This window comes from Notolabrus celidotus, unplaced genomic scaffold (genome assembly GCF_009762535.1).
Source record: "Notolabrus celidotus isolate fNotCel1 unplaced genomic scaffold, fNotCel1.pri scaffold_171_arrow_ctg1, whole genome shotgun sequence".
Taxonomy (NCBI): domain Eukaryota; kingdom Metazoa; phylum Chordata; class Actinopteri; order Labriformes; family Labridae; genus Notolabrus; species Notolabrus celidotus.
In genome coordinates, this window is record NW_023260036.1 from 27,501 (window position 1) to 38,257 (window position 10,757).

At 41.1% G+C, this 10,757-nt stretch overlaps 1 protein-coding gene across 10 annotated transcripts in view; it reads right to left on the reverse strand.

Annotated features, from left to right (window-relative positions):
- dek (DEK proto-oncogene) overlaps positions 1 to 4,618 on the reverse strand; it is an 11,437-nt gene extending 6,819 nt beyond the window's left edge. For 9 of the 10 annotated variants that reach the window (XM_034678537.1, XM_034678536.1, XM_034678535.1 and 6 more), the window contains exons 1-7: positions 4,491 to 4,618; positions 3,113 to 3,277; positions 2,877 to 2,975; positions 2,675 to 2,784; positions 1,654 to 1,748; positions 1,364 to 1,493; positions 1 to 205 (exon numbers count right to left, since the gene is read on the reverse strand). The exon at positions 1 to 205 is cut by the window's left edge and continues 131 nt beyond it. In XM_034678537.1, coding sequence (XP_034534428.1) covers positions 1 to 205; positions 1,364 to 1,493; positions 1,654 to 1,748; positions 2,675 to 2,784; positions 2,877 to 2,975; positions 3,113 to 3,277; positions 4,491 to 4,518 — 832 coding nt within the window. In that variant the 5' untranslated portion in view covers positions 4,519 to 4,618. Of the gene's footprint in view, positions 206 to 1,363; positions 1,494 to 1,653; positions 1,749 to 2,674; positions 2,785 to 2,876; positions 2,976 to 3,112; positions 3,278 to 4,293; positions 4,317 to 4,490 lie in introns of those variants that run through there. The other variant, XM_034678538.1, reaches the window with a different exon arrangement.
- Positions 4,619 to 10,757: the final 6,139 nt, after the last annotated feature.

Sequence of the window (10,757 nt, forward strand, 5' to 3'; positions counted from 1 at the left end):
CCGCCTTCTCTTCCTCCTCCTCCTCCTCGTCCTCGTCGCTGCTGGAGTCCATGACGATGGCTTTGGACTTGCTGCCGGTTTTGGATTTCTTGGGGCTGGACGAGGAGCTCCTGGGTTTGGGTTTGCTCTTCTTCTTGGTGCTGCTGTTGGAGTCGTCACCGGAGAGCTTCTTCTTTGATTTCCTCTTCTTCTTCACGGGCAGACGCTGCGGAGGGACGGACAGAGACGGACAGAGACGGACAGAGACAGACAGAGACAGACAGAGACGTGAGTTAGAGATAACGAGGGAATTAAATCCCTGCAGGTAAAGAGCGAGTGATCCACTCGTTTTCAGGACTCATTCATCGTCCGTCTGATCGCTCTGCAGCAGCTTCTCATGACTCACAGCTCAAACACTCTTTACTTTGGATCTCAGGCTGCCGTCTGTACAAACACCTGACTTCAGCCTCTGCCTGGAACTCATCATTCCAGCTACTGTGTCTTTAAGAGAACCCAGCATTCTGGGACCCAGGATTCTAGGACCCAGCATTCTAGGACCCAGCATTCTAGGACCCAGGATTCTAGGACCCAAAATTCTAGGACCCAGGATTCCAGGACCCAGCATTCTAGGACCCAGGATTCTAGGACCCAAAATTCTAGGACCCAGGATTATAGGACCCAGCATTCTGGGACCCAGGATTCTAGGACCCAGGATTATAGGACCCAGCATTCTGGGACCCTGGATTCTGGGACCCAGGATTCTAGGACCCAGCATTCTGGAACCCAGGATTCTGGGACCCAGCATTCTGGAACCCAGGATTCTAGGACCCAGGATTCTAGGACAGCATTCCAGGACCCAGGATTCTGGGACCCAGCATTCCGGAACCCAGGATTCTAGGACAGCATTCTGGAACCCAGGATTCTAGGACCCAGGATTCTAGGACAGCATTCTGGAACCCAGGATTCTAGGACCCAGGATTCTAGGACAGCATTCCAGGACCCAGGATTCTGGGACCCAGCATTCCAGAACCCTGGATTCTAGGACAGCATTCTAGGACCCAGGATTCTAGGACAGCATTCCAGGACCCAGCATTCTGGGACCCAGCATTCCAGAACCCTGGATTCTAGGACAGCATTCTGGAACCCCGGATTCCAGGACCAAAGATTCTAGGACCAAGCATTCTGGAACCCAGGATTCTAGGACCCAGCATTCTAGGACCGAGGATTCTAGGACCCAGCATTCTAGGGCCTAGCATTCCAGGTACCAGGATTTAGGGTCCTAAGATTCCAGAACCCAGTTCTACTAGAATGATGATGATTCCAGAAGTCCTTTAACTCTATTCAGCACCGATGAAGACTTTCAGACCCGGAGCTCCCCGCTCACCTTGCCGCTGTTTTTTGGTGCTGTGAGGTAACTCATGATCCGGTCCACCAGGTCCGAGTGGGTTCCTTTCTTCTCCAGATCCAAAACCCCACAGACCACCTTCAGCTTGGAGTTTGTAAAGTTTGAGTTCCTGACGGAGAAAAACAGGAAGAAAGTTCTGATTTGTTTAAAAGTCACAGAGATCCAGAAACCTCTCAGTATCTCTCCTTTCAGATCTTAAACCTGAACCACTTCCACTAAATGTAGTTTTGATCCTCCTGATGTGATCCCCCAAAAACAAACAAACTCACTTGAGAAGCTTCTCTCTTTTCTTGGCGTACTGCTCGCTGTCTGTGTCGAAAGGAAAGCCGTTAAACAGGCGGAGGTTCTTCTTTATCATGGCCATCTGAGGAAACAAACAATCATCAGATCTGCTTCTGACATCATCTTTAACCCTTTCACGTACACGCCTGAAACTCACTATGAACCGCTCCTTCACACCTGACGCTCTGAGCAGGAACTTAGTGTTTGCTACCAGACGAGGTGAGGGAAGTGAGGACATCAAACCACGCTGTGAAAGCTCAGAGTGAGGTTTACAATAAGAGAGCTACGCTTCGTGGAAACAGACATCTTCACTTCTCTCGTCTTGAAAAGGATTCTCCTTCTTCAACCTCAGATGTTTCTGTTTGTCCTGTTTCATGTGTTTGTTCCAGCTGCATGACATACACTTCACTCCTCACTCCCTCACAGGGGATTATAGCAAATATTTCCTTCTTCATTTCCCTCTCACACTTCTAGGACCCAGTATTCTGAAACCCAGGAATCTAGGACCCAAGATTCCAGAACCAAGCATTCTGGAGTTGCTGCAAATGTTTGGAGTCTGACGGACGCATCGCACTTGAGTTAAACTATGAAGAGTTGCAGGCTTTGAACCTTTTCTGGTAATGGATAAGTTTTGTAAAGTGTTCCAGAGTCTTGATCCGTACTGAATCGCTCTGAAGATACCTGACTTCTTTATTAAGTGATGTCTTTCTTCTGAGGACAACAAGGGTTAAATTTCACTCTTTTCAGCGGCCCTCAGCTTCTTTAATTTTCTCTCTAACCCAGAAGAAGTCTACTCTCTCCGCCTGTAGCGAGACTCTGCCGTGTTCTTTCCATGCAGGATTAAAAATGGAGTTTGTCTGGCTACAAGATCTGTCCTAGAACTAAGAACATGCAGGTTTATCATCATAATATTGATGTCTTTTCAATCCTGAAGCTCTTGTTGATGAGAAAGTTCAGTCAACCTAACACAGACTGATTAAACTTCTGCATCAGTCTCTGAGTTCGTACCTTCCCAGGTCGGTCGAACAGGATGGTGTGCAGAGGTTTCAGATCGGCTGGTTTCATCTTGGTGATCTGGAATCCTGTGCGTGGAATGTCTCCTAATTTATCTCCACTTCCTGAAAGCAACGGAGAAAAAACAAACACACATCCTTCATGAGAACATCATGAGGACACAGAAGACACTCGTCTGACGAAGTGAAACACGCACCGTCTCCAATCTTCAGCTTCTCTTTCTGTTTGGGTGCCTGGAAGTCGAGCCTCTCCACTGTCTTCTTCGCTCTCTTGCCTTCGAGGATTTCACCCACGGCTGCAACACACAGTGAGAAATCACAATAAAGGACGACATGCAGAGAGTACTGAACCACAGCCAAGAACGAAGAGTAACATGCAGGAATCATTTGACTGAAAACAAACAGAGTCAACATTTCCGTCGTGTTTCTCTACCGGATATTTTGGAGCTGCTTTTGTCCGGACTCGACGTGTCCTCCTGCGTCGCCTCCTGCTGGTCCTCCACTTCTTCTTCTTCTGACACTGCAGAGCTGTCCATCGCTTCCTCCGCCACCTCACTCATGTTCCCGCTGTCTCGGTCTGACAACGTGTCGATCAAATCTGACAAACGAGGGATGAAGATATCACAAAGGAGGTATTCTCTTAAACTCTGAGGATACGAACAGGATGCAGATTAAATATCTCTGCACACTTCATCGATAAGAAGGCACCATGCAAAGAGTATTTCAAAGCTATTTTAATGTGCATAATGTCTCAACCTGCAGTTTGAATTAATGTGCATCTCTTTATTTACATCTTGAATAACCTTTCTGTCCTCTACTGCTTGTAAACACTTGTGTACCCTGTGTGGCACCAAGTTTTTCCAGTGTCTAGTCTTAATATCAAGAAATCTGAGCTTCATTTTTCCTATATTGTTCTCTTAATTAACTCATTTTTATACTTCTATTAAAATCATCATGTTGTCTTTCACTATAATTCCATGCATGCAGTACTTTAACATCATTAGAATATCTAAATCTTGTATTTTTGTTCACCTCCATTGTTTTATCTCCTCTTATGCTTCTTTAACAGCCATTTAAATAAACTCAAACTTCCTTAAATGTCTCATAAACTATGCCGAACCCTTTAATGGATTGTAAACTTTAACATTGTCTTCAAATTTTGCATTATAGCGTTATGTTTTATCATTTTTAGACGGTTTACAGTAAAAACAGCGGATATCTAAAGGAGGTTTGGTGGGCTGTGGTGACACATCTTAGAGCTGAGGGTTCACTTCACATGATTTCTCTCCTAACACACACAAACTGTGATAATGTTAATTTTTAACTTCATAGAGATGATGTTTTATATCTTATTAATCATTCGGCTCATGTTTACAGTCAGCTTGTTGTCTCTAATGTTCACATTAAATGATGTTTAAGTCTCATAATAAACCTCAGAGCAGGTTGGCGCGCTGCAACTTTACATCATCATATTAACGTTAGCTCGTTAGCTCGGCCTCTGGCTCCAACGTCACCTTCATGGTTAACTTCCTCTGCCCTGGTATTATCATGTTTAGTTATTAAAGAACAGTTTTTTAAATTTTAGGAGCTTAAAAAGGTAAAAAATGTCGTTACGGTTTGCTGTAGATGTCTCAAACAGTTAGCAGCGGCATGCTAATCTGACGTTAGCTTCCATAAGAGGGATAATCAGGGAGAATTAAAGATGTGATCCTTTAATAACGACTTAAAACAACACAGAGAGCCCATCGGAAACGAGCTCTGTGTCCTCATAGTGTTTAAATCTCTGTGTTTCAGCAGGGAGGAAAGTTTACCTGTTTCTGAGGACGGTCTGAGGCTCATCTGCTTTTTGTTTTTAATTTCATGATGGCGGTTTCTCTCAGGGGCGGGGCTTACTCCGAAGCAGCTCTTCTGATTGGATAGAAAAGAGAGACAAGCGCTTCTGATTAGACAGAATAGAGTGACGTTACTCTTCTTCGTGATCTGACAGCTGCGCATGAGCAGATAACCGCCCTCCTCTGTCAACACCATGGGACCTCTGATGGAGGCATTTTAAAATATTAAAATGTATTAATATTATATGATAAACAATAATGAAAAAATTAATGAAATAAAATAAAGTGAAATAAAAAAAATATTTACAAAGTTTGGTATTTTTTTTAAATAAAATTGAGTTAAATAAATAATATTTAAAAGCAATTAAATTATAGGAATACAATGAAATTACAATGTAAAGTGACTACAAAAATCCTAAAAACATAAAAAAAAAGAATTAAGATTTTTTTGTTAATTAAAGAATATTAAATGCAGACATCATCTAAAAAGTTAAGATAATCAAACAATAAAATGAAGTAAATGATCAAAAAATAAAACATAATTATAATTTTTTTAAATTACAAAATGGTTATTAAATTACATCAGAATAAGTAAAAAAAAGTGCATGTATTAACTCAAGATAAATACGGTGAATGGAATGTAAAAGTGTAGTGAATAAATAAATAACACTAAATTGACTTTTTAAAATTAATTAAAAATAATGAGCATGTAGCTACATACATCTTAATTTAAAAAACAAAATACACTATTAAGTTATTAATATCAAAGAACAAAATTCAAAAAAATTAAAATATTTAAAAAATGAATAAATATTATACATGGTAAATAATGTTAGATAGATGTATAAATATTATTGAAAAACATAAAATAGATAAAAGGATTAATGACAAAAATACTATACAAATAAAATGTAAAAAAATAAGTTATAGAACAACATAAAAATGCATTAATGCAAATGATTTAAATTAAATTGAATATAGCTTTTTATATGATTTTAAAGAAGCTCAAATCTGTTTAGTCATTACTATTTAAATCCTTATCTTACAAAGCAATACATTAATAACAAAATACTTGTGTGACATGATCTGTCAACAATGTGGTTTCTGTTTCCTGTTGACACTTTTTATATTGTCAGCTTCACACCCGGAACAGGCGTGGCATTACACATCTAAAACCAATATGAGTGTTTACAAACTCGACTGCTTTCTCTTCTGGAAAAGAAAATGAAAGTAAGGATACATATAATAACACAACAATACAGCAGTTTCTGTTAAGATGTTTAACAAGTAGTAAGTCATTTTTAGGGTTCATGGCTGCATTTTAAACATGTTTAATGAAACCATGTCCACCTCTGGTTACAGTCCCACTTACACTGTTTCCTGCTGAATGCTCAGGGTTCAGATGGATGTGAGGGATGATGAGGTGTGCAGCAGCAGCAGGAGCATCAGGTGTACGTGGACGAGAGGTACATGTTGCTGTAATTGCTGTTGGAGATGTACAGCTCGCTCGGGTTCACCTCAGAGGTCACCAGGCCGAGAGGGAGAGTCATGAAGCTGAAGAAGGTGCAAACATCTCCACGTGTGTCGAATCAGGAAACACAAAGGGGAGATTTTATTTTAATAACTGAGCGAGGAAAATTCAGTCTCAGATATATTCATGTTTTCAACGTCTCTCAAATCAAAACCAAAGGTCTGTTGAAGAGAAAGAAAAGAAAACCAAAAGAGGGTTAGAGGGGAACATTCGAGTCAGTGTTGTTCTCTGTTTCAGCCACTAGATGGCATCATTCCTCTGATTGGCAAAGACGAAGAAGCTCCAACATCAGACAGGTCTTCATCACCTGATTACCCGTCCTCCTGTTCTCTGATTGTTTATTACATGAAACTGAAGTCTCTAAAAGTAGTATGGGAGGTAGAGCCTTCAGTTATCAGGCCCCTCTCCTTTGGAATCATCTACCAGTCAGGGTCCGGGAGGCAGACCCCCTCTCTACTTTTAAGAGTAGGCTTCAAACTTTCCTTTTTGAAAGCCAGCCTCTTCAGCCTGCTGCCATCAGGAAGGAGACTACGCAGTCTCCGGGCCAGAACCAGCAGACTGAGGGACAGTTTGATCCAGTTTGATTTTAAATTGCATTATAGCAAAGTTTTTGTACTGTTTCAAACTGTATTTTATTATTTTTATTAGCTCACTCTTTTTAATCTTAGCTCATCTTTTTCTAGCTTTCCTATGTGTATCTGTTGTTGTCGTTGCTATGGTCTGAGAGAGAAATATCAAATCCTCAGTATGTCTGCTGCATACTGCAGATTATTTGACAATAAAGAAGACTTTGACTTTGAACTTGTTCTAAGATAAGATAAGATCCTCCTTTATTCGTCCCCCAACGGGAAAATTCATGGAGTTCCAGCAGCAAACAAGAAGGTGTACAGAACAAGAATTTAACAAGAATATATATAGGAAAGAAATGTCCATCAGAGACGACAGCTTGGCCATAATCCTCCTGTCAGCCACCACCTCCACAGGGTCCAGGACTGAGCTGGTCTTCTTCCCCAGTTAGTTCAGTCTGGCTCTCCTGTATCCTGTCCGCCCACAGCAGGTGAAATCCTTCCACTGTGGCGTTCGTGTCCGGTGTTAGCTCTGCATGATGCTACTCTGGTGCTGGGTTAGCTGGATCATAGATAGATCTTACAGTCCCCATAACGGTGGGTGGAAGGACAGGTCCATGTGGTCTTTCTTTGCTTACACCTCAGTACCAGCCAGGGGTGCATCTCCCTCGGCTGGTGGTGAAGCTTTCAGCAGTGTGACTGCCCCCTGGTGGCTGGCTGCAGTATAGGTCAAAATCTCTGTCTCCCCCATTCATTTGAATGGGACTGCAGTCACACTTTAAAACATAAATACACATGGTCTGAATGTTTCTCACGTCCGTATGCTGTGGTGATATGTAGTTAGTATTTGACTGTGTTGTGTTCAAGGACTCTTTTTCCTGAAAAGTTTCTTCTTCGTTGGTTATTAGAGGTTAAAACGGGGTTTTACTTCCTGTTTGATTCACAGCCGCCGTAGAGGGAAACTTCAAAGGACACACAGCGTCTTGTGACGTCACGTTGTAGGGCGGAGCTCGTTACCGTGGCTTCACAGGCTCTGGCTGCACAATGGCGGCGCCCAGGAGAGGGATTTTTTGGCTTCAGAACCGTACAACAGGAAGAGGCGGAGCAACGCTGTCCATTTTTATTTACAGTCTATGGTACCAGCACGTCACCCTTGCCTCCTTAGCATCGACATGCTAAACGATGCTAACAGCTGATCTTGTATGTAAACAATGTTACCAAGGTTACACGTAGGATCTCTGGACCATGCTCCTGACACACACAGGAACAAAAACAGTTAAAACACCCCTGCAGACGTAGTCAGTTTGGTGTCTATGGCCAACAAATGAGTCCTTAAAAGTCCTGACAGGCTCCAAATACAAAGAGAACTGAACAGAGAGAAGAACAATGAAGAGAGAGCTGCTGCAACAAGCACACACTCCAGTGGAATGAGAAACTGCTTTTTTGATGTGCACAAGTGACGCAATGATGTGAAGAAGTATTTTGAGAATTTCAATTCTGATCTGAGGCATGTACCAAAGGGACTGATAAAAACTGTAATATTGATCAGTGGATGTTAGTATCTGTATTTATGATGGATGGAGTTTCAGGTTTGGTCTCATTTTGAATCTTAAACAGAGAATCTATCAGATTCGTCTGTCAGAGAAAACAACGATTGAAGAAGAAGACAGATGGAAATCTTTCTTCTCCTGACAGCTGCTGTTGTTCTGAAAATCCTCCTCCTGTCTTTGCATTGTTTTGGATACCAAAGCTTCCTTCAGAGCCTGTGGAGCTCAGACTGATTTGACTTTCAAAACTGACCTTCCCCTCCTCTCCTTCAAGAGTCCTTCTCATTCCCTCCGTCTTATCTCCCCTTCACCACTCTTTACCTCCTCTTCCTTCTCTCAACTCTTTCTCTTTTTCTCCCCTCTTTGAAAATCCTCTCTTTTCTATCTCCAGTCCTCTCTTCTGTAAACCCTTCTTCCCCCCTTGTGTCCTCCTTCTCCTTTTCTTCTTCCCCTCACACACACACACACACACACACACACACACACACACACCCATCTCCGTCAGATCTCATGCAAACTTCTTCCAAATCACTTTGTTTGACTGACAAATGTTTTCTTCTAATCCTGCAAAGACACGATGAAGGGAGAGTTTCCTGGAACACTCGTCTGACGACTCACAGAAAGGTAAGTTCAGATTTTCTACCAGAAACAAGAAAGTGAAATAAACTGAATTCATTTATATTTTTAACTAATTATCTTGAAATGCTTCAGACTGTATCTTACTGATTGTATGGGAGAGCATGAAGGTTTCTTTTTTTAGGATGATTCTTGATCTTTTTTGAATGATGAGAGATTGAATCTGTAATCATATTTTTAAACAACAACATGATCATGACATCAGCTGTTTTTATAATCAGCTGTTTTTATAATCAGCTGTTTTTATAATCAGCTGTTTTTATAATCAGCTGTTTTTATAATCAGCTGTTTTTATAATCAGCTGTTTTTATAAATCAGCTGTTTTTATAATCAGCTGTTTTTATTCTGATGAAAAACTTTCTGAAGCAACATCTGCTGTTTGTAAGGAGACTGAAATAACTAGCTCACAATCATTTGGACTAACAACACTTATATATATATATATCACCTACCTGTATACTTGTTGTTTTGTTTTGTATTACAGTTTCCCAGAGGAACATGTTCCTGCTCAAAGCTTTCTCTTCTAAGTCTCCAGAGACAAAACTGAGTTTCTCTCTTCAGCCTCATTCAAGTTTTAAATTGTTCTCATTAGTTTCTCCTAAAATTCACCAGGAGAAATAGTTAAACCATGACATGAGTCTGATTTGAGAGATCTCATTAATGGATCATTTTCTTCTCTTTTTTTCAATATATTTTTGGGCTTTATTTATCAGGACAGCTGAAGAGAGACAGGACATGTGGGGAGTAGTGAGCGGGGGAAGACATGCAGGAAATGGTCGATCCGCCAGGAATTGAACTGGCAAACCCTGCGACGGGGACTGTAGCCTCTGTATGTGGGGCGCTTAGACCGCTAGGCCACCAGAGCCCAAAAGAGTCCACCCCTTTAATTGTAATAATCTGGATAAATCCGGTCGGCCCTTTTTTGGCCCATATTTGAAATAAAGGGTCGGTCAGACCTGGGATGAAATCTCTATCTGTTGCAGTTTCTCTCAAATCCACTAAATCTTTGTGAAGTGGTTTTGTTCCACACAGACTTGTAAAGGAAGGACCAGACTGTGAAGTCAAAGAAGAGATCATTTCACATCTAAAGTCCTGATCTGAAGTGGTTCACATGTTTTAATGAGGATTGTAAGTTTGTGGATAATTCCATATAAATGTTAATTTTGCAGGGTGCTTTAAATGTTGATGAAAAGATGAGCTCAGGCTCTTTCTTTGCTCCATCTGAGCTCAACTTGAGACACAAAAACTGAGTCTGACAGAAACAAAGGGATGAGGTTAGACTGAGAGAGCTCCCTGATTTCTCCACCTGAGCTCAAAAGGAGTCACAACACCTGAGGAATACCTGAGAACCATTTCAGATTCAGACCAGATCTCCTTTTCTGGAGGCAAGAATGAGAAACAGGAGACATAAGCTATCGTCTCATTTAGCTTTCAAACAGATCTCCTTGTTGTCTAGGAGACAGACATGAAACACTTTGGAGATCTCCTCTCTACATTTATTTTCCTCTGGGTTTTCTCCAGTGTTTACACACATTTTCTGAAAGCATTCCTCATGCTCTCAGAACTCTACACACAAATCAAACACACACACACACACACACACACACACACACACACACACACACACACACACACACACACACACACACAATGAGCAAAACTCCTCAGGTCTCCTGCAAAATGAAACTTTACATTCAGAACATTTATCTCTTCTCTAAATGGTATTTTGTTTTCAAATGACACAAACCACCATATGAAGAGACATTAATAAGAGCCAGTTAAACACTGATGTGCTCAGTGTAAAACTCTTCTTCTCCATTCATCAGAATGACTCAGGCCTGTTTATGTTCAGTGTAACACTTACTTCAGACTGTACATACAGAAGTGTGTTATAAAACATTCTAGGATATTGTTCAAATACACGGTAACATTATATTTTATTTCTCCCCAATAAACAGTGTACACA